The sequence below is a fragment of the Physella acuta genome, unplaced genomic scaffold, assembly GCF_028476545.2.
Source record: "Physella acuta isolate Inbredline_101_S28 unplaced genomic scaffold, ASM2847654v3 ptg000142l, whole genome shotgun sequence".
Taxonomy (NCBI): domain Eukaryota; kingdom Metazoa; phylum Mollusca; class Gastropoda; family Physidae; genus Physella; species Physella acuta.
The window spans coordinates 2,099,788-2,125,652 of NW_026731661.1; the positions used below are offsets into that span (position 1 = coordinate 2,099,788).

Consider the following 25,865-nt stretch of genomic DNA (forward strand, 5'->3'; position numbering starts at 1 on the left):
ACTGATTATGCCAGCTTACCACTTTATAACCCCCACCCTTACCACTAAACGTTTCTAAGTATTATATGTATATTTAAGAATGAAAAAGATGAAGATAGCGGAGGTTTGTAAATCTACTACGGTCCTCGTATGTCACGTGATGAAATACAAGTAATTAGACAGTGGTCACCTTCGGGACAAAGCTCAGGCGAGCTGAAAATAATTACATTATCTGAGACTTAAAAAACAATTTATTTGTTTGTCTTTTATTTTATAAACCTGTATAATAATTAAGAGAATATATTTATTTTTTATTTGCTTTTAACAAAATTATTAACATGAGCTATTTGGACACATCTATTAGACTTTTAAAAGAGGGGCGATAAGTTATTGACTGCTATTTGATATTACAGACTTAATTAATTATTTTCTACATTAAAATATCTGACACCAAAATAAAAAATAGAAAGTGACTTAAAAAGTGCCCATACCTTTTTAAATGAGAAAAGTTGGGGCGCATTTTCTGAATTTTCAACAACACGATTAACTATATATAGGTCTAATTTGGGGAGGGGCGCAAAGTCGATAGTTCACACTTGGCACCAAAATAGATCGCTACACCTTTTTGTTACCTTACTATAGTTTATTTAATATAATCAAAGTTATTGATTATTAGGTACTTATTAATAAAGAAAATGAACATTTTGTGACCCCCCCCCCCCCCCCGTATAGATAGCGCCCTAGGTGACCGCCTAGTTCGCCTTATAGGTAGCGCCGGCCCTGCATACAGGGTCCCCATCCCAAAACTTAATTAGAACTATTTGGAAAAGCCATAGATAGATCATTGCAAAGAAAATAAAATATAGTAGACGAAGTCTATCTAGATAAAGTTACCTCCCATGATATATTTTTTGAGACAACAGGGGAAATTTTTAAACGATAGTAAATTGAATGAGTAAACAAACATAACATATAAAAAAAATACTAATTGTATGATTAGTAATAAAATTTTAAATACAATCAAAAATTAATTATTTAATGTTGATATAATCGTATAAGATTATTTACGATAAGAAATATTGTTTAAAACTAAAAATGATAAACGATAGTCAAATTACAAAGAATCAGTTTTCATATTGTGAGATTTTTATTTTCTTAATGTTGGGTTTAACCAGTAAATCTCGATCACTGTTCTTATTTTTTATTACTAATAGTAATGGTATTTAATTAACATTTAAAGATAGTTCTATCATAACGCAGTTTATGTACGCTTAGTTATTAAATGCACAAACATTTGGCAATAATAATAATTTTAATATAGCGACTAAAGCGTTTACATTATTTATATGGCTAGAAATAACGTATTTTTGTTTTTGTTTTTTTAAATATCGTTTGTGCACATAGAGTTCACTTAAATTGATAGTGATTGAACCGTTTTGACTCATTGTTACATAGATCTCACACACGCTAGGTAGCTTCAATATCTGGTCCAAAGGTTCACTAGTTTTCACTGTCAATCGTAAACTTGACCGGCTCTTTAACGTGGCCATGTCATTCGTGAACAGCGAGTACACGGTCTTCTCCATACCTAATAGTAGGCCTGATTCAGATCAAAGGGCAGAAGAAGGTGAAGAAGATAATTACTGGAGATGGCTAGCACTTGTTATCTAGTGTTGTCTACACTAAAAGTGTTCATTTTTAATTTCAAACCTATCAAAAGATTGTCCACGGAACAAGTAATGTAGAGTCCACTTGTTTTAAGTGACCTCGAAATATGAATGAATGGGGATGTCAGCACTATATCCAGCCGCCTTAACTATCCCTAACACAGAAAGTCTGTTGGTCACCGGTACATGTTGTTACACACGCCCATTTGACGGAGTTTTAATATCAATGTGGATTTCCATACCTTATAGTAGGCCTGTTTCAGATCGAAGGACAGCACATAGGTGGTGACCTTTGTGTGGAAACAGCCAGTGATTTCCTTAATCAACTGAAGAACGGAGTCCACTGGCTGCCGTCCCCACCAAAAGCCCGCTTGACAAGAGTCTAGCAGTCTGTTATTTGACAAAAACCAAAACAAGCGGTCATTGACCAGCCTTTCCAAGAGCTTGCTGATGTTAGAGCAGAGGGAGAACGGTCTGTAGCTCTCAGGTGAGCCCAGATCCCTTGCTGTCTTGGACAGGGCGACCACCTCCACAATTTTACACCTGCTGGCAAGTTCGACACACGTCTGTGATTGGCTCATTACAAGTATAAAACTAAGGTAACGACCACTAAGATATTAAAAAATTGCAAACATTAACGTCCCTTTATCTACTGACGGTACTTATAAGTACCACTTTAATTAAGCGCCTGTATTATTTTTAATTTAAGACGAATTTTAAAAAATTATTGATGTAATTGATAGTATTATCTCCCTTGAGTCAAAGGTAGGTGGAGGGAACGATGTTTTTTGAAAATTACTGGTGTGGCGCCACTTTCAATCTCTACCTGTATCGATAGTTCACAATTGTTCTGTACATATCTCACATGTGTTCCTGATTTCCCTTTGTTTTACCCTATTCTTCACGTTTTCAACACCGAATATTTTTTATTGGCATCTTCAATAGTCAGGCAAAGGCGTGTAACTTCTAGTTATACAATTTTTATCAAATTGTCTTTGTAATAGATCGATGTTTACAAGTGGACTTATAAGTACCGTCAGGGCACACGGACATTTTTTTTAGGATTTCTTGGAAATTGCTGATTTTCGATGTGGAGTGACATAAATATTATTTTGATAATTAATTATCGAAATGTACTTAAAATATATTTATGCATTTATAAGAAGATTAGCATAGGGTTTTCCTCAGAAATATTGCAATTAATTGCAGATTTCTAGTAGTAAAAGAATAACAAGAATAGAGGTGGCAGTTGCAGGCTCGTTTACTAGGTTTAGTTTTAGTATACGTTATTTGTATACCAAAGTCTAGTTCTAGAAGTAAGATTTGTAAGTTATATTTGTTGCAAAAAACTGTCTTGCATACAATAGCTAGCGTGTACATAATGTACACATGTAGACTAGTAATAGTTCATACATCTGCATGTAGTATAGATCGTTTTGTAATTTTGAATCAGTAAACACAAAACAGTAGCCCACTACGGCTATTCCAAACACATTGAGCTTACTTCTATTTATGAACTTTACACTGTAGTGTAGACTTGTCATAACATTCTAGTAGGCTACAATGATACTAGTATTACTAGTAGTAGTGATATGAATGACTAGGATTTCGTTTTCAAAATATTTGTATGCGGCTCATTGTAATGGCTATTGGAAGCCTCCAGCAAAAGCAGGTTCAGTCCGGCAACTGTTGCCACACCAGAAAGACGACAGACAAGAATGTCCCAGGAATGAGGAATGAGGGAGCATGACATGTCGGCACCTTTTGCTGTGTTTGAGGTCTAAGATGTGTTCCGATAGAAAATCCAGTAAAAATCGTACACAAAATATACTTTTGTGCTGGGTTTATGTGTGAAAATGACACAAAATGATTGGTATAATGATTGCCACGTTATTATTAAATAAGTTGTATCGTTTTTTCCTGTTTTGTAATTTTTTTTTATTTTTGGAAAAAAATGTCCTACATTCCTGACGGTACTTATAAGTACCAATGCATGTTTGGGCCCTTAAAAATTTACGAAACAAAATTTCCTTCGACATATGCTTTAAATGTGCCAAAAGCAATATGATAACATATTGTTTAAGAATAAATGTAATTCGGAACCTAATTCCGTAAATAAAGGGTTGACCACTAAGATAGTAAACAATTGCAAACATTAACGTTTAAACATGTTCTCTCCTACAATGAAAACACATATCAATAGTCCCCACCGTTGGAGATAAGAAGTTGACCGAATCAATGATACATATGATTTATGTTTTTATATGAAATCCACTGAATCTTGGAATGTGAATTATCTTTTCTTTGTCATGGGAAATAACTTTTGATGAAATTATTTTTTTCTAAAATATATTTAAAAGAAACAAACATATTTATGTGTTCTGCATATATTTTTAAAAAAAAAATATAAATTATTTTAAAATATGTTTTCTAATAAATATAACTTTTTTAGAATTTTATTTTTGTATTTTACCTGGATAATTTAGTTAAATTCAAAGACTGTTAATGTATTATATATCTTTTTATGTATATAATGGTTTTAAACTTTAATTTGCGTTTCTATAGCGTCATAGTTTCCAAAAATTATAACCTTTTTAGCACAATTTGAACTACAGAAGAAGCAAATAAACTAGATGCATAATTAATATCGACAGTCTCAAGCTAAACATCACTCGATCAGCCCTCAAGTAAATTAACATTAGAACAGTCTTCTGTTTCCCAGGTTTTTAAAAGTGCACAACCTGAATGGTAGAAAGAGATACACACCTCACCCCCCCCCCCCACACACTTCCCCCCACTCAACCGGACTGGCGGATTTTTCAAGGTAGCGTGACCTCTTTGCCAAGGGTCAATTTTATGTCATGGAAAGTTTTGGAATGATGGATCAGTATGTGTACTGCAGAGACACTTCTCCCAAGGTCGTTTCTATTTCTGTCCATGGGCGGCTACAATGTGAACTTTTGACTCCTCAGCTAAGGACAAAGCACAGTAAACTAAGCAGTCAAGAGAAACCTAGTTTGCACACCTTATTTTAGTCTAGTTCTTATGCCATTTTATTTTCTCCATTTGATTATTATATATGCAATTGATGTTCATGTCTTTGATGCTGTGTAAAATCTATCAAATAAATAATTATTACTGATTTAAAGGTTTAAAACAATTGAATTAATAAAACAAAAAAAAAATAAAAAGGAAAAAAAAAACTAATTGAGGACTGTATAGATATAGATGTTTGAAAGGGAAGAGTGTTTGCTTTTACGTGTCTCATTGTAATAACATAACTTTTCCGATTGCTTAAAATTTGTATCATTTTAATTCTCTGTAATCCCAAATTCATTTCAGCTCTACTTTAAAAAAAAAACAAATTCCCCCTCTCCCCCCCCCCCCCTCGTCCCCTCAGCCCACCACGCCGAGAAAAAAAAATCCCTTGAATCATCATTTAATTTTAATTACACATTTGCATTTTCAGTTTCAGGTTAGTTTTTAATTTTTAATTTTTCTTTATATTTAGACGTTTTGTATTACATCTATGTATATGTAAACCATCTTAAATGAATGAAAGCAGGCTACAAGTAAGAAAGAAATATTACTATTGTAATATATTGTAATATATTGTATTACTATTTCGTTTTCATTTGATGTTCGAAATTATGTAAGAATTTGATGTTGATGTACTTGTTTTAAATTGCAAATAAAAGTATTTAAAAAAAAAAAAAAAAAAAAATGTTATTATAAAAAAAAAAAAAAAAATTTTTAGCACAATTTCCTTACAGGAATTGCGCTTATTAACTCGTCATTTCTGTATGGATGGATGGATGGATGTGCACAGCTTTCGGTCTAATTTCCTCCCCAACGAAGCAATATCGAGGACTAGTTCCAAAGCAAATATGTTAAGCAAGTTCCGAGGATGATTGTGGGCCAAAAAAATTCCCGAATTCCTTCCTGGATTTGCCGGAAAAGCCAAAAAACCTCGAAAAAAGTTTTTGGTTCATATCTCGGCAACCAGACCACTTAGCGACTTGAAACATTTACCAATCGATTCCTGCCATAATTTAGAATAATATTGCAGAAGAAAGCTTTCAAAAATATCCTTTTGTTCGGTCACAAAAAATTAATTAAGAACATTTAAACTGAGCATCGTGTAGGCCTAGGATGATATGTACTTTTTAAACTGAGCATCGTGCAGGCTTACTCGTTATATAGATTAATATAGTTGTCTTTTTTTAGCGCAAAACAATATCCTTTCGTTCGGTCACAAAAATTAAAAATTGTTATGGATAACATAAGGAAATTGCGCTGAAATTGTCACTAGACTTTTTATTAACTTGTTTTCACATAAAGACCTTTAATTAATTATTTATCTATTTTATTATACATTGATTTTTAATTTTAATAAGAGTGAGATAAAAATCATATTGTCAACGCTAAAAATAAGAGTTGCCTCTATATATCATACATCAAAATATCTAGATCTCTATATTTTCATTGTCATTAATAGTCTCTCACATGTTGATTTCAGACAAGATTTCCTGTTTTGGATTGGTTGTTATTCATATTTAAGATGATTAAAATCATTAAAAAAAAAGAAAAGTGTTAACGTTTACAAACACAAGAATTTTGATTACAATTATTACTGAATTGAGTCTCCAGTATATCAATGAACACGTCAACCACATTATTTACTTAAATACATCACCATGGTACATACACTTCAGAACATTACAACAAGCCACCATTTGACAACTCCAGTTCGATCGTACTATAGACATGTTTTTTTTTTCTTCAGTTTTTAAATATTTTTTTTTAAAATAGATGAACCCGAGTATTTCTGGACTGGTGTTTGAATCCCAATGGCAGATTGCACAATGATTTGCAATAAAATTGATTATAATGTTTTAGAAACTTTAGGAAATCATATTTTAATTGTTTTGTTATTTGTATACACAGTGATGTTGATGCACAGTCATCATCATTCCCGGTAACACAAGTAATAATAAAAACAAACCCAATAGACAGCCTAACTTACGTAGGCATTATCAGACGACTGATCAGTCGGCACAATATTCTACAACTCAACTACGGCCAAGCAGATACTTGATATTTCTCGGCTGTTGTTCACGTAAAAGAACTAAACAACACCACCAAACATCACGGACTTTATACATTAGAATTCACCATCTACAGGGAAGACAATGTCAGCGGCACCCTCAGATATCCTACCCCCACCCCACCCACTCAACAGCGACACAATCATAAAGGCCCTGAGAAATCTTAGCAAACTAGAACCCACTGTCAACTCAATGGCCTACACCAACAACCACAGCTTCACAATTTTTCGGACAATTCATCAACCTTTACACACGACATAAACATCAATTATAAAGATCACCAATAAACATTTTATTTGTTATTCCTGTAAGACGACACATATGAGAAGTTGTGGGTCAAACAAACATTAGACAACACACTGTAACTTAACTAATCAAGACATACTACAACAAGATACAGCGGAACAGCTAGTACGAGCATTCTAAAATTAAAGTAGCCCATTAATATAATAGTTTTAAAGAAAAACAAATTGTTGGGTGTATTTATTTATTCCATAATTTTTACAATGTTAGTTGCGATTTATTTATATGAAGTATTTTGCTAAGTTTTTCAGTTATCATTTTTTTTCATCCAACGTAATGAATGTTTGACTTAACAACCACTTTCATCCACCAAATGGATGTTTTTTTCGCATTTAACTTTTTTCCATACAACATAAGCTCTTCCACTATATATTAGTTCACTTTATATAATGGTTGCTTTTTGATAAACATTAAGGTTAATGTTAGGTTTATGGTATATATAACAGTTAATGTTATCATCTCATCATAAAATAGTAGATGCTTGTCTGATGATAACACTATGTTCTCATATTTTTTCCTATTCGAATGCCATAAAATAGTAATCATTTAAATGTGGCACATTCGGAGTTAAACATGATTATTTTAATGTATTGTATTGTACAATTGAACATTTTCAATTTTTATTTTTAGAGAAAAATAAGCTTCTGTTTTTGAAAAGATAAAATGCTAAATAGAACATTTTACATATCACACATAATTGGTTAAAGACATCGAATTAATAAAATTAAAGCACTATATATTGCGGTTCTTGATCAGAGTCAAATCATACTAATATAACATATAGCATATATATAAGTGTAAAAACAGTTACATGTTATTTACTTTAATTTAAATGACAACACCGGCGGATCAAGGTGACAGTGCTATCAACCGCTATATAGAACTTAGGAAAAAACTAAAATACATTTTACCAAATTTCAACCAGTCATCAAATTATTTGATTTTGATCGTAAAACAAATACAAATGATGTTATAAACACAGAACAAACATGGCTGTGTGATTGCTATTAAACTGAATGTGAACCAACACAAATGCATCTTCTCTTTAAAGCTGCTGATCTAGCAAACTTAACCGTTGCTTCATGAGCTGCCTATACATCAATACTTGCAAGTGTAAAACTAACCAGTGCTTTATTTAGCTGTAAAAATATATAAGCTGCAATCAGAAGAGATTGAGACAATGTTACATATAACCCAGAGCAAAGCTGTTTTTGTAACGTGAAAAAATAATCATGAAAAGTGGAGGAAACAAATAATAATAATAATAATAATAATAATAATAATAATAATAATAATAATAATAATAATAATAATAATAATAATTATAATAATAATAAATAATTATTAAATAACAATATGTAAATCCAACAAAAATATTTTTAAATCAAACATTAAATAAACGAAGAACGTCGGAAAACAAAACGAACAATAGAATATTGCGTCGAAACTACTCCATATTCAATGAATAGGAAAATAAAACAAAGCAAACATGAATACTATTGTTGAAATTATTTTGCGTAATTATTCCATATACACTCTACACATGTATTAAATGAAATGAAATTGTACAGACTCATATTTTTGTGCTACTCTTACAAATTAAGAGAAAGACTTATATTACAATTATATTGTTTCAATGTGGTAAATGAAGGGGACTTAACTTAATTTAAATTGTATAAGGGGAAGAACTTACAAATTCTTTTATTGATTAACGTGTACCTAAACATTACAAATATGGTATACGTCTATTACATTATTATATTAATTTTCTAATTAAAACATTTACTTTAGTAAATATCATTTAAAGTATACGTTTAGATATAAAAATGTAATTACATTTCTTTTGTATTTTATAGCATAAGAACCATTTAAAGATGGTATATAATTTGTCATATACTTGGTGCCTGAACTTTAACCAGCGTTGTAACATCCGTTAGTGTCATTAAAATTATTTTAATTATAATCAACTGTTCACGCAGTACATACAATATAATTGGAACGATACAGAGAAGATTATAACGAAAGCAAAGTTAGAAATCGAAAGTTAGAAACCAGCACGAATGTCAAGAATAGTCACAATTTCTTATAGTATACATTTTTCAATTATCCCTTGGGTTAGGGTCAAGAAATCATCATCATCACCATAATCACCATCTGCACCTACTTGGACAAATCCAACATTATCTTGCCGTGCCCACACTCACAAAACTATAGTGCCAAATCTTCATCTGGGCAGTCAACCCTCAGTCTCCAATTCAGCTATTTAAGCTACCGAACAAAGACTAGATATATCAAGTCATCCTCTAGCCATACCAGACCTCCATACTTTTCTCAATGTTGGATAAATACATCTGTCAGATTGTATGCAGCTTATAAGTTATGTTCAAACATAACAAAACAAATATTGAAACAAAACATATAGGCCTATTTCTTTTTTGTTCAAAATTATTTATGGATTAATAGCGTCAATTTGCCGTTATGTTTGCTTTAGTATTACAGTTTTCATCATCAACTGGTGAGAATTTTTACAGATTTACAATAGTAATACTTATTTCTTACTTGTAGCCTGATTTCATTCATTTAAGATGGTTTACTTATACATTTATACATTACATGTCTAAGGCGAAATAAAATGTATTTTTGGGAGATAAAAAATTCAAATCAAATTTTAATGTTAAAATTACATGTCAAACATGTAAACAGAATACACAAGAAACTGAGAAACACATTTATTTAGATTGTATGTTAGTACAAAAAGCAAATCAAACACTTGCGAAAATATAAAAAAACCACCAATCAAATAGCCACAAGAAATAATGCAATTACACTTAAGTTAACTAACACGAATAGATACAGAACAGAAGACGAAAACAGACTAGTAGCAACGGCTATTCATAAATCAACTAAATGGAAATATATGAATAAAAGAATTTATTTTAAAAAATACACTGACATCAAGTTAAAATATATATTTCACGAAAAGCCCAGCATAGCTAAGTGTGATGACGCTAGTTTAGGTCAAGTAGATAGAGGTTAGTAGAAACAGATGATAGATAGTTGGGTAGAGAGACCAATGTACATGAGCTGACCGGTCACGTGGGACGGTGAGCTGACCACTGAGGTGTGGCCAGTAGTGAGATCAGCGGCGGACTTGGTGTTAGGTGTTAGAGACGGTCGAGGTGTGTAGGGCTAGGTAACATTTGATAGGTAGCTAGCGAAGAGAGAGGTGCTAGGTGTTGTAGACGGTCGAGGTGTGTAGGGCTAGGTAACATTTGATAGGTAGCTAGCGAAGATAGAGAAGGTGTTAGGTGTTAGAGACGGTCGAGGTGTGTAGGGCTAGGTAACAGTTGATAGGTAGCTAGCGAAGATAGAGAAGGTGTTAGGTGTTAGAGACGGTCGAGGTGTGTAGGGCTAGGTAACATTTGATAGGTAGCTAGCGAAGATAGAGAAGGTGTTAGGTGTTAGAGACGGTCGAGGTGTGTAGGGCTAGGTGACATTTGATAGGTAGCTAGCGAAGAGAGAGAGAAGGTGTTAGGTGTTAGAGACGGTCGAGGTATGTAGGGCTAGGTCAGGGGTCGGCATCCTTTTGAGCCGAAAGAGCCAAAAGTTACAATCTGCAACATTACCCGGTTTTTAAAGAGCCACTAACATTTTTATGTCAATAGTATATTTGTTTAGGAGTATATATATATATATATATATATATATATATATATATATATATATATATATATATATATATATATATATATATATATATATATATATATATATATATATATATATATATATATATATATATATAATTCTAAACAAATATTATACTATATATATATAATTTAAAATAAATAGCTTTGAATATATGAAATAATTTCATTTGAATTTGTTTTGAGAGGATCTACCTTGTAAGTCAGATTTCTTGCATTTGTTTTGAATAGCTCATATCTCTCAGTGAAAACACCCTTCATTTTGTTTATATTCATGCTGAAGTGATTGAATAGTAGCATTGGTTTCATAACGATATTTTTTTCAGTTTTTTCGTAATTAAGTAATTTACCGCTCACCGTGTATTCAACAAAAAGTTTTTTTTTTTCGAAACAAACCACTTCTTAAAGATAGACATAGACTGGGGTTTCCTTTCAGTTTTACGCTTAGCCGCTTTAGTTTATTGTGATATCCACTATGAAGTTGTATGTTTCAATGTATGTTGTATGGACAATGTAATAGGAAGTACATTGAGATAGGATGTAACTAAATATTCTAATATAATAGTGAATGTTTTTTTGTTTATATCTATTGTTATATCGTTTTTTACCGAGTGTTGCAGACTAATATTGTTATGAGTTTGGAAATTAAAATAATTATTAATATTTGTGCATGGAGCTGAAGAGCCGCAACTGGACACTAAAAGAGCCGCATGCGGCTCGCGAGCCGCAGGTTGCCGACCCATGGGCTAGGTGACAGTTGATAATTAGTGAAGAGAGCGGTCAGTTAAGTAGAGAATTAGAGGTAGATCGTGAGGTAGAAACGGTCAGATAAGTAGATCTAGTGAATGGTAGACAGTAGTAGTAGAGAGTATAGAATAGGCTAGTTAGGTAGGGAATTCATTTGATTGTTTAATTTAGGACATTTATTTTTTGGATCGGACTTGTGTTTGTAAATTCCAAACTATAACTAGGCTTGTATTACCTTCATCACCCCCACTCACACATCTAGGTGGTTTGTCCCCCCTTACAACTGGTAGAGCAACGGAAAACCATCTAAACCATCCTTCCCCCTCACAATTATGCTTACATATAAAAACGCCGATAATCAAAGAATGCTGAAAGTGGACGGTCTTTATCAATGTGTTGGCACATGAGTACGTTTTTAATGTTTTTATTAGTCTTACGCTTTTATTTATTGTTATGTTATACAAAAGTTGCCTGTGTGTAGTAATATATTAAAATAAGAATGTTTCGCAAATTAGTTAGGTAAGTATCATTAAAAAGCTCCTACGCACAATCTGTTGTCATTTTTTCGCGGCGTTCGATTTCCACGAACTTTTAAACTCGCTAATCCGGTTACGGGTATCAAAATAATGTTCGTATGTCAAAGCACATTTTAGCTTGCTCAAAAGCTCTAATCCCAACACTCTCTTATATTGGGGCACTCTTATGTTGAGTTACGAGTGGCGTAGCTACCGTAAAGCTAGCGTAAGCAAGGCATAGGGTCCCAAGACAAACAGGGTCACTTTTCCTTCTTTAAAGAAAAGTATAACTTTTACATTAGTGCTGAGAGCGTTAGAATATAAATACACTTGAACATTGACTCTTTTGTGAAATAGGCATCCAGCACTCATAAATTTACAAGCATCGCTACCTACACCATTTAAATGACTGGGAAATTCTGTACCTAGCCCCCCACAAACCTTCAACCCCCCCCCCCCCTCTCTCTCTCTCAACTGTCTGTCCTCACCGACATTCCATCCATCCATGATTACAATTGAGCTTTTTCTTTTTTAAACAACAGCTGTGGACAGTGTTTTCACAACAAGCTAAGTCCAACATGTGTCAATGTTTTTCGACTAGTTTTAATCTTAAAAACAATTTTTGTTGATCTAATTTATCTTTTATGATATGCCGCTAGTAAACGATTTTTGTTTCTCTGTCTGCCTGTTATTTATTCAGTAATCCAAAAACGAACCGAACGCCATGAAACATTGGGAAAAAGTTTAGAATACATCAGACACACTTCAACTGATCGTGAAATTTAATTCACAACCCAAACAAAGAGAAGCCAGAAAGAAACTGACTTCTGTAAAGTTTTTTATATCGTTTGGAGGGCAGCGCCCTGGCAGTAAGGCGGTTCGGTTTGTCACCCAGAGTTTTTCTGTAAAATGCGTGATTCAACCAGTAGGAGGTCTGTACCGCTGCTATACCGGGAAAATAAACTCTAATATAGTATAACTAGACGTACTTTCATTAAGGTCTGATGGCTAAGTGCCAATGCAATACACAAAGTTTACAGCCTTAGTAGAATAATAATTTTTTACCAAGTCCGATGACCTCTTGTCTCTGGCAAGGGTTTAAGGCCGGTGAATAAAATAAAATAGCAGGTCCGATGACTACGGGTCAACTCAATGCCCGCAGTTTACGGCCTGTAGTAAAATAGAATGCTGCAGTGAATAATATTAATATAATGTTATCGTATCTACCGTGGCTGATACACGTGCAGGATGAAAGTAGGTAACTGAAATGTCTCCTCAACTGCCACGCTGAATTACGTCACTGGCAGGAATAGTTTAAGTCAAATAAGTATTTAAATGCCCCGTGGGCTAAGGTACGGGCAGTGTAAATTTTAGTTAAGTAAATCAAGTAAGTTATCGACTCACTGTAACATGGACTAAGCCACGAACAGGGTAATAGTGTAAAGTATTTAAGTAACAATACATAACAGCGAGATAATATATAAGGTATTTATTGAAACTATTTGTTCAATGATAATCAAATATGCATCTCAAAACCGGTAAATTGAAAATGAAGAATAAAGTAAAACCAAACCCAAAACACGTGGAGGTCGGGCCGACGGCTCCAACGCCGCGTGCGACACCACCAGCTGAGCTCAGTGCTGGAAGAGTGCGTGTTTTTCTTTGTTGCATCTCCTTTTATGCATTAAAAGTGGCGGTAGGTCACGTGGACAATCTAGCCAACTAGAGAGGAGCCTGTAAGGGGGACGAAAATAGTAATGTAGGTAGCTGTTGAAAGGGGGGGGGGGGGGAGTAATAGAGCTGGTAAAGGGTGGTGTAAGAATAAAGTGGAGCTAGGCCGAAACGGTTTTACCGTCACATGTCTCTGTGCTAAGCCTACCGATTAAGAGAAAGACGTCTATGTAAATACTATTGTCAGATTTGATTAATAATTCGGACTTAATTGATATCACATTTTTAAAGGGAAACGACTTACCCAATATTTTGTTAATTAAAGTGTAGCTATGAAGTACAAATATATTATACATCAACCGAATTACGGTAGTAATTTCGTGATAGTAACAAATAATCGGGTATGTAATACTCAAGAAATAACATTCATCATAAAAAAAGAACTAAATTGCCTTTGTTTTTAAAAATCATAAGAACCATTTAAATATGTTATTCATTTTCTTATATTATGTGTGACTGTTATTGAAAGAGCGTTCTTTTAGCAAGTTTATCAGTCTAGAACTTTAATGTTCACTATCATTTTAATTTTCTGTAAATCCAAATTTATTTCAGCTCTACTTAAATGCACAAACATCCTCAGCACGCCCCGCCTATGGAAAAAAAAATGCCTTGAATCATCATTATATACACGTTTGCATTTTAAGATTTAAAAAAAAATTATAATAAGACATTTTGTATTAGATCTATGTTTAAGTAAACCATCTTAAATGATTGAAAGTAGGCTACAAGTAAGAAATAAATATTACTATTGTAAATATTACTATTGTTTTAGTCCTCACAAGCCGATAATGAAAACTGTAAAACTAAAGCGAACATGCAAAGCAAAATGACGCTGTAAATTAATTGTCTGCGGAAATAAAAAACTGAGGAAAAAAATATTTTTTACTAATGTAAACTATGTGTGTAATCTACATGTTTAATAATGTAATAGTGTACCCAGTGGCGTAGGCAGGGGGGGGTTAGGGGGGGTCATAACCCCCCCCATAGACCCCTCGGTATATATAAAAAGTATGAGGGGGGGTGCAAATCGAAAGTTTGAGGGGGGGGGTGCAAATCGAAAGTTTGAGGGGGGGTGCAAATCGAAAGTTTGAGGGGGGGGGTGCAAATCGAAAGTTTGTCCCCGGGTAAAAATTGGAACCCCCCCCCTTGAGACGATCCTGGCTACGCCACTGAGTGTACCTACGCACACATTTTCGTTTGACTTTTTTTTGGCTTTAAATATATACATAATATATAAATTTAAAAATGGTTAAAATTATAATAAATAATAAAATATTTTAAAAAATTAAATGGTGCGAATAAAATTATTAAAAAAAAAAACAACTCATTTTCAATATTAGAATTCATTTAAAAGTAAGCACCGTATATTTATTTCTACGTGTTCAAAGGTTTTTTTTTTTTTTTTGGATTATGTATATATATATATATTTTTTTCTTTCCAGTTTCACAAATGTTTGACCTAAAAACCACTGTCCACCACCAAATATTATATTTTTTCCGCCTTGAACTTTTCGATAAAATACAAGCTGGTCTACTTTATATATCCGATGATCTTTTGATAAACATAAAGTTTAATCTTAGGTTTTAAATAATACAGATTTATATGGTATAAATTATCATGTACTTAATAGCTAGGTTATTCATAAAGCTTTCTTCGATGTTTTTCTCAAATTATCACTATTTGAATGCAATAAAATATTAATCATTTAAATAAGACTAACAGAGAGTTGAGCAAGATTATTTAAATTCATTGAACAAGTTGGGTTATAAAAAGACCTATACAAGGCAAATATAAGCGACACTGTGTATCCTTTAAACCAGGTGTCTCCAAACTTTTCAGCCCGAGGGCCGCATTAACTATCAAATATCAGTTCAGGGGCCATAGTTTTATTCAGGCATCTCTTCGGGATGGCGGGGCCCCTTCCCCCCCCCCCCCTTCCGAAGAACGTCTAACCCCCCCCCCCCCCCCTTCGTTGAAATATGATATATATATATATATAAATATATACACATTTAAAGTGTCCCCCCCCCCTACCGGAGAAAAAAAAGTGTGAAAGAAACACTGTCGGGGGCCGACAACACACTAGAGGTCCAAGTTAGCTCTACCATTGTCCTTCACGTATTTCATTCTTGAAAATGTTTGTTAACACTGGTATGTTGTTCCAAATTTTGAAAGGTAATTTGATGCAAAAGTTTTGACATTAGGAAAGTCTTCCTTTCTTAACTTAAATAGCCTACTCTGCTTAGAACTTTCTCATAACTAGCCATCTTACTTCAGTGTAATATGGTAAATCTCGCGATTCTGTTTATTGTATCTTTCAGCATGTCTATGAGCCCATGTTACCTTATTAAATTTACCATCTTCAGCCATGTGTGTAACACGGCGGGAAAAGTATTTGCACCCAAAGCTACAGTTTCAATTTTCTGCGCAAAGTTCCTTAGCCACCTCTAACAAACAGTGATTTGTCCCTGGACATCCGCGGGCCGGATTAGAGGACCTAGCGGGCCGCATACGGTCCGCGGGCCGTAGTTTGGAGACCCCTGCTTTAAACCTTAAAGTAACAATCGAATGAATATTTATTCCAATTTCTTATTATTCAAAACAAGTTAATAAAAAGTCTAGTGACAATTTAAGCGCAATTTCCTTAATTAATTTTTTTGTGACCGAACGAAAGAATATTTTTGAAAACTTTCTTCTGCAATATTGTTTTAAATTGTGGCAGGTATCGATTGCTAAATGTTTCAAGTCGCTAAGTGGTCTGGTTGTCGAGATATGGGCAAAAAACTGTAACTTTTTTCGAGGTTTTTTGGCTTTTCCGGGAAATCCAGGAAGGAATTCCGGGAATTTTTTTGGCCCACAATCATCCTCGGAACTTGCTTAACATATTTGCTTTGGAACTAGTCCTCGATATTGCTTCGTTGAGGAGGAGATACGACTTAAAGCTGCGGACACACATCCATCCATCCATCACCAGAAATGACGAGTTAATAATCGCAATTGTCCAGTATGGAAATTGCGCTAAAAATACTAGGTATGAAATTTGTTGACGTATTTATGTCGGTTTTAGTTAAATTAAGTGTTACGTTCAAAATTAGTTTATTTATTAATTTCTTTAAAACTAGTAATTAACTAATTAAAAAAAATATTCAGAAGTATTACTTTAAAAAAAAACAACAACACTTAAGTAAGCTGACGGAAAATGTTCAACGACTTTAGACTAAGAAAGATGCTGTTGGGGGTATCGGCCCAATGTAGAGTGAAGGCGATAGGCAGATAAGCTTTAGTTCGTTCACTTACTGTTAATGCTAAGCTCTTTCGGTTACTGTAATCCACTTACTCGTTTTACTCTGAACGTTTAATTTTAGCAGGGGTATTTAATAGAAAATATAGTGACCCACCGCATTCATTACATAAAAAACGTATATAATTAAACGGGAACAGGGCATTTCCCCCTGTCAATTACCCCCCCGGACATTCCCCCCCTCCGACATTATCCTCCGGAGTAATTACCCCCCTGTCAATTACCCCCCGCCCAGTAGGACATTGCACCCCCCCCGGACAGGGTTAGGGTTAGGGTTAGGGTTAGGGTTAGGGTTAGGGTTAGGGTTAGGGTTAGGGTTAGGGTTAGGGTTAGGGTTAGGGTTAGGGTTAGGGTTAGGGTTAGGGTTAGGGTTAGGGTTAGGGTTAGGGTTAAGGTTAGGGTCAGGGTTAGGCTTAAACCAATGTCTAGCGTTGCTTTTGGTTTTGTGTGAAGTTTTAGGCTGAGGTGGAAGCTTATGTTTTGGAAACTTTTTCTTATGGTTTGGATTAAAGTAGTATAAATGTATAGAATTATAGTCAGAGTTAAGATTCTAACTTGAGAAGGGGGGTGGGTAATTCCCCGGGGGTAATTGACGGGGAGTAATTGCTCCGGCGGGGGGAGGGTAAATACGGGGGGAAATGTCCGGGGGGGGGGGAAATCCTGTAGCCAATTAAACAGATATTTCATTGGAGCCAAAATCTAACCGGAAGCAATAATCCGGAAGATATCCTTTATCTGGGACTTTTTTTATGGAATAAAAAAATAAACTGTAACGGACATTTAACCTTCAACTGGAACTGGAAACTGAATTGAAAACAGAAATTTAATCAGAATTTAATGTTGAAATTAAAGCCGGAATAAAAGAATGTCATCCCTTATGCCTTATACCAACAAACGTAGCATTACAATTTACACAATCAAACCAACAATATATACAATTGAACTACAAAGACAACCTAATAGAAAATCTGAGAGCCACACCAGACAGAGAGTAAACATATCAACACTGCACATCCCCACAACACTGGACAACCCATTGCTAGCTAAGTCACCTCAACAGAAAACCCCTACACCACTGGACAACACCACGTATCTGATTCTCGACGCCCAGAAAGAAACCCCCATCCCTCAACCACCCAAAAAACAAACATAGTTATAACAACAACAACAACCACTAAGAGGAAGAAGGACAGCCCAGACCCAGAGAAAACATCAAAAGCAACAAAGGTCAATGGAGAAGTCAAGGAACCAGCAGCCCCCACCCGTTATAAAAACACCACCACTTTATAAAAGGGGTCGTCCATAAATGATGTCACACTCGTAAGGAAGGGGGGGGGGTCCGTAATTTTGTGACGGGTGTGTGATGTGGGAGTTGGTGGGGGAAATGGGGGGGGGGGGGGGGTTGAGATGGCATGTAGTGTGACGTCACACTTTTGCATCATAAAAATGCAATGTTAGAAAACGAGTTTTAGCCGTTATTTCGCGTTTTAGAAACAAGTTTTAATAAATTTTAATAGGAATTGATCAAAATAATTCGTGTTCACAGGTTTCAGAGAAGATTATGGAAAACCATATCGATGTTTTAAGAAAAATTGCAATTTGAGGGGGAGTTGTAGGCATAGGTGTTACGTCATTTTAAGGAGGAGGGGCTCTGACTTTTTGTGACGGAATTGAGGGGGGGGGGGTAAAAATCGTCCAAACAATCCAAGAACTATTTGAGCCTCTGTGTTTGCATGCCTCTAGATATCACTTTGCTTAGTGAAAATATAATTCAATATCTTGACACATTTTAGTGATTTATGAGGTGTATGTTTTACAACATTTTATCTAATATATTTTGGATAGTGTGGTGAAAATAATTATGTTAATTATCAGATGTGTTGTTTGGTGTTGTAATACAATCTACTTGAATATTGTCTTTTAGTTTTTACTCGTGGGAAATAACTTTTGATGAAATTATTTTATTATTAAATTAATTTACAAACACTAATAAAATATGTGTATAAAAGTAAAGTAAAGTTTCCCTTTCAAACCTGGCGGTCTATGGGACAAGTGAAGTAGAGTTCACTTGTTTCTGTGACATCGGCATATGAAGAGATAGTGTGGTCAGCACTATGCCCAGCCGCCTTTACTTTCCCTAACGTGAGTTAGGTACCCATCAGAGTTGGGTGGACTCAGGGACGGTCTACTGACTTGAACCCGGATTCGAACTCGATACTTAAGGGTTAGCAGTCCAGCTCTCTACCACTAGACCACTCCGTCCCATAAAATATGTGTATACTGCATTCTAATTTGTTTTTTTTAAATATAAATTATATAAAAATGTTTTTAAAAAAAAGGTTAATCCGCCCCTGCTCAAGGTGACAGTGCTCTCCAGTTCTATAGAACTGAAGCGAAACTAAAATACATCCTGCCATATGTGAACCATAGTCATTAAATAATTTGATTTTGATCGTAAAACAATTACAAACTATAAAACAAACACAATATTTTAATTTATGTGTGAGTGATATTAAACTAAATGTGAACCAATAAAAGTACATCGGCTCTTTAAAATGCTGATCTAGCTAACTGAAACAAGCAAACTTTGTTTTTAGACATAGGGCCTACTTATAAACATGTTTAATGTATATAGGAATATGCATGGTTTTGTTTATTTATAGTAGATTCATGTATGTATATGGACGGCTTATACATACATTGATATGGAAATGTGACGTACAAGAAGAAATAGAATAGAAGATAACAAACAACCCTTTACTAAAATAAGACATCTCGTTATTTCCCATTAGTTAGGGGAAACAACAACTCTTACAACATTTAAAATCGATAGAAGAAGAACACCAATTGATGGAACACATTTTTATTGATATAGATTCAAAAGTAAAAATTAATTATGTTTTTAATTAAAATGCTGTTTTGTTTATTGTTTTGTAATATGTAAATTAAATGTTAAACAATCATATATATATAAATGTCATATATTTATATAAAAATGTTCTTATTATTAACTGAAAATTTTTTTTTAATATTACTGCAGTCGAATCGAATCAATTTATTAATTTCATATTTGTTTCCTTACAATATTAATTATTTTTCATTAACAAATATCTAAGAACGCGTTGGAGCTTACTACGTTTTGGAAAGGGTAGGACATAGGAAGTTAAAAGCACATGTCTAATCAATTATGCTCCTACCGAATAATATAATATACTACACATGAACTCAAATAATGCTAAAAGTGGACGATAGTATCACGTGTTTGCTAACGAATACGCTTTCTAGTTTTTGTTAGATCCTTATGCTTTTATTTATTGTTATATAAACAAAAGTTGCATGTATGTAATAATATATTATAACAATTTGAAATAATGTTTCGTAAATGAGTTAGGTAATTGTCATTAAATAGCTCCTATACACAATCAGTTACCACTCTTTCGCGGTGTTTCTTTTCCACGAAAATCTACACGCGCTAATCCGGTTACTCGTATCTCAAATGTTGCTTGTATGTCAAAACACATTTTAGCTTTCTCAACAGCTCTTACCCAAAGGCGCTCTTATATTGGGGCACTCGTATGTCGAGGTACCACTGTATTTAAAAACGTCTACACATTAACAAACAACCATATGACTCAGTGTGTTCATTGACATTATAGGCTACTGGGCGGAAATGTAGATAGTTAAACAATTGAAATCACAGAGGGTAAAATATTTTACCTTTTTGGTCTAGTATGAAGAAAAATAACATGATCAAAATGCGTTGCACATAAAGATTGTTTTTAATCACACATTAGGTTTTGTTATGATTTAAAAACATAACATCAAGAGGTCTTTTTGAAAGTATGTTTGCATTCCAATCCTGAGCATTAATTAGAAACATATAGTAAATGATCTATAGAAATAGCTCATAATTTCTTGAGCCCAAACTGATTTAAAACAAACTCTGATTACTGTGTCTGATGTCAAACTATAAATAAAAACGCCAGATAAAAAATTATATCTTAAACTGGGATATTAAACCAAGCTATTGTAGAACAATGTTAAAAATATGATATAACTGATGCTCGTTATCTATACACGAAATGCAAAGATTGTAAACACTATAATCGTGAAGATCCCAGAGTAGAAAATAGATTATTTAAATCACGTTATGTGGTGAGGCTGTTAATGGAACCCCTACAGTTTTATCACAAAGTTTACCAAATGAATGATATTGAGAAAGATTACTGCGAGTTGATGTATGATTTGATTATACTTCCAGAGTACAAGTCGAAAATTATTGGGTCATACACGTTAAGAGGAAGAGATAGTAGATTTAATACTGGATGTACGACACGAAATCAAGAAAGTCTAGAAAAAATAACAATATCTTGTTATTTTGTTTTCAAGTGTCAGAAAAGTCAACAGATGGTTGCTTATGCTTCAAGAGCTACCTATACATCAATCAATTAAAGTATAAGACTAAAAGTGCGTTACTGGCATTAAAAATGTATCAACAACAATCAGAAGCGATGGAGAAAATGTTACATCTAACCCAGACTATAGCTGTTTTTGTAACGAAAAAAAAATCACGAAGAGCGAAAGCAAAAAAAGAGAAGAAACAAGAAGTATCAAGTAATAATAGTGTCATAATGTGACTTAATTGGTAAGTTTAAATCCACCCAAGAACATTTTAAATCAAACATTAAATAAGTGAAGAATGGCGGACAATAAAACACACAATAAAAATTACCTTGAAAATACTCGATATTAAATGAATAGGAAAATAGAACAAAATAAGCATGAAGAATACTATTGCAATTGTTGCACCTTTTAAATAAAATAAAATTGATCTGACTAATGTCCGTGTGATAAGCTCGCCGATTAAGAAAAAGACATTATTAGAATTGTATTGTTTCGATGTGATAAATAAAGGGGACTTAAATCAATTTACATTTTATAAGGGAAACAACTTTCTAATTATTTTGTTGATTAACCTGTACCTAAAAATTTAAAAGCAGCATATAAACTTTGCATAATTATATTAATTTTTAAATAGCAACTTATACGCACACATACATTTTTTAAGAAAAAAGTTTTGATTTGAAATTGAAACTAAATTGCTTTAATATTCAAAAATCAAAAGATACATTTAAATATATTATATATTTTGTTATATAGAGTGACTGCTATTTAAAATTTCTAGTTTAAAGATGTAAACATACACTGTCGTTTTCGAATTTTAATTTTGACTATCCAGAAAAGGCGCGAACTAAACAGAAGGAAGAAGAAAAGGTTGAGAAGACACCAGAGGAAAAACTGGCTGAGAAAATTAGATTACAAAAGATTCAAGAAGAAGCTGATTTAAAATTAACTAAAGGTATATTTGGTGTAGGAGATGCATCTGGAATAGACAGCATGTATCCTGAAACAAAAGAACAGTTTGAACAAGCTTTGAAAACAAAAATCACATTTTTTGAGAGTAGCAAATTGTATTCAGCATTTATAGAAAAACTTATCCATGATTTAACCTTATCCTTGACTGTTGATGACATCAAACGAATTGGTATTTCATTCAATACACTGTATCATGAAAAGGAACGACAAAGGAGAGAACAGGCAAAGACTCAAAAGAAAAAGAAACCAAAGGCCACAATTAGAGTAGACAACGCTGATGACTTAGGTTTGGCAGATGTGGCGGAAGGAGCATATTATGATGATGATGAGGATGATTTCATATAGCACTCCTGTACATAGTCTCTTTTTCTTTTTTTTTTAACTCATCATACTATGCTGACTTTCCACTGTGCCTAATTTTTAATGACCTTTAGACATGTTAAACAGTGTAACTAAAAGAAGTCCAACATATTTAATTTTCTTTATTCTTGTATTGTCAAAAAAAAGTGTTACTATCCATCCTTCATTTTCAAATTTTTTGTTATGCTCTTGGTTTTGGTCATTTAAAAAAAAAAAGTTGTCAAAGTTATTGTATGAATGTTTTGTTTATAGCATTTATCTTCATTTATTTATGATTTTTAATAATTGATCATTATGGTACACTATTATTCATATTACGTGTGGTATTTTCTTTTGAAATAGAAATATGCATCAATAATAAGTAATATAAATAAAGCCTTTTGCTTATAAAAGAAGAAAACGACATTCATCTTCAAGTGCAGGTACTTGATGTTTTTGTAGTGTAATAAACTACATAGTCCTTGAATATGTAAATATTTGCTGCTGTAATTTTATAGCATGGAAAGATAAACACCAAGTCTAGTATAAAAACTGGTTCTAATACTTTTTATAATTCTAATTATTGAGGAAACTTTTTTTTGAAAATAGGTTATGACTTTCTTCAAGTAGGACATACACAACCAGATTTTCAATGATGAAATAAATATCAAAATAAAAAAAAAAAAAAAACAAAAAAAAAAAAAATTTGACTATCGGTTAAATTTTCTGTATTTTCAAATTACTTTAACACTGCTTAAAGACCCAAACCCCTCAGCCACCACGCCGATGAAAAAAAAAATCAATGTATCATCATTTAATTACACATTTGTATATTCACTTTAAAAAAAAACATTGTAATTAGACGTTTTGTTTTAGATCTATGTATAAGTAAACCATCTTAAATGAATGAAAGTTGGCTACAAGTAAGAAAAAAATATTACTATTGCAAATCTGTATCGGCCCTCATTAGCCGCTGATGAAAACTGCAAAACTAAAGCGAACATAAAAGGCAAAAGGACGCTGTAAATTACATGTCTGAGGCGGAAAAAACAGAGAGAGAAAAAAAAAATATGACTAATGTAAACCATGTGTGTAATCTACTTGTATAATAATGTGATATTATACCTATGTACACATTTTCATTTGACTTTTTTTGGCTTTAAATATATACTTATATATATATATATATATATATATATATATATATATATATATATATATATATATATATATATATATATATATATATATATATATATATATATATATATATATATATATATATATATATATATTTTATGTTAAAATTATAATACATAATAAATATAAGAAAAAAATAAAGGTGCAAATAAAAAAAAATTAAAAAAAAATTCGAATCAATATTTGAGTTTATTTAAAAGTAAGCACAGTGCATTTGTTTTTACGTGTTCTAAGTTTTTTTAGAATTGTAACCTTTTTTTTTCTTTCTTTCCAGTTTTACAAATGTTTGACCAAAAACCACTGTCCACCACCAAATATTATCTTTTATTTCTGCCTTGAACTTTTCGATAATATACAAGATGGTCTACTTCGTTTATCCGATGATCTTTTGATAAACATAAAGTGTAATCTTAGGTTTTAAATAATACAGATGTATATGGTATGTATTATCGTGTAATTTATAGTCAGTGTTTCTTCCAGTGTTTCTTCCCCCGAAGAGATGCGTGGAAGAAACTCTGTTTATAGTTAGTTTCATCATAAATGTTACAGCTTACTCTAATATTTTTCCCAAATTACCGCTATGAAAATGCATTAAAATATTAATAATTTAAATGAGGGTAACAGACAGTTGAACACTATTTATATTTTTTTTAAATCCCAAGAAAATCATCAACATAATATTTATTCCATCATATGTAGGCCTATCATAATTTAAAAAAAAAAAAACATACTTGTTTATTAAGCTAACTACAAAAGTTTACGTGCATACCATATTCAAATTCTAGTGATAATGTGAATTAGTTTTTATTAATTTTTTTGTACTGCTGACTAAATGTAACATATTTAATCTGCTTCGATTTTCCGGAATTTTTTTAGTGTTTCCTTTTTTTTTTTATGACTATTGTTTTTTAAAAGAAAGATGCTGAAAATAAAGTTCAGTGTAACCATAAGATACGAGAATAATTTGTTCCGTAAATTAATTTGCAGTAAAATTGCTTGTAACATAATATAACATAAATAATACTCTTGCATTTGTTTGATGTAATTATTTTATACACACGTATTAAATAAGATAAAATTAATCAGTCATGTCTGTGCCAAGCTCACCGATTAAGAGAAAGACGTAAATAAGAATAATTTTGTTGTGCTGTGATAAATGAAGGGGGCTTAATTTAGTTAACGTTTTAGAAGGGAAACAATTTACATATTTTTGTTGACAAACGTGTACCTTTCTAGTACACAAATATTACTCATCAATTAAATTGTTATAACAATTTTCCGACAAAAACTAAAAATTTCGGAAAAACATTTAAATAATAAGGTTTGTTTAAAAAATGTAACTACATTGTTATCGTATTTAAAATATAATTTTTTTTTATAAAATGCTCTATCATAACATTACCGTCATTTTTACTTTCTTGTATAGGAAGTATAGATACATTATTTTTATCGTGCAAAAGTCGAAATTAAAATGTTCACAAATCTCGAATGTCTGTCTCTCTTCGTGTGTGTGTGTGTATGTGTTTGTCTGTGTGTGACTGTGAACAAGATAACTTGAGTACGGTTATAACTAGGTTGATGCCATTACATATGAGTTTTATATCAAGAGAGAGAGAGAGAGAGAGAGAGAGTAGAGACGGAATGAAATCTGACATCTAAGTTTGTAATGCAAAACCTATTAGATGCAGATTTCTGTATTTGACAAAAGATAAAAACTGGTCGTGAGTACCCGCTAAAGACCAATAGAAAAAAAAAACTTACCTGGAAATTCCCAGCCCTATTCCTGTAGCAACTCTCTGTCATTGGTAGTAAATATTATGGTGTCAAAGTTCAGTAGGTACGTCGTTAAAAGTTTGCTGATGACGACAGTAACAGTTCGGTAGTGGCGATG

The 25,865-nt window shown here is 32.8% G+C and overlaps 1 protein-coding gene across 1 annotated transcript; it reads left to right on the plus strand.

Annotated features, from left to right (window-relative positions):
* The first annotated feature begins 79 nt into the window (after positions 1-79).
* Positions 80-23,092, plus strand: LOC131935315 (eukaryotic translation initiation factor 3 subunit J-like). The gene is made up of 3 exons (XM_059291698.1): positions 80-103; positions 1,435-1,606; positions 22,299-23,092. Exons 1-3 carry the CDS (start codon positions 80-82, stop codon positions 22,778-22,780), a joined length of 678 nt encoding a protein of 225 aa, XP_059147681.1. The 3' UTR covers positions 22,781-23,092.
* The last annotated feature ends 2,773 nt before the right edge of the window (positions 23,093-25,865 follow it).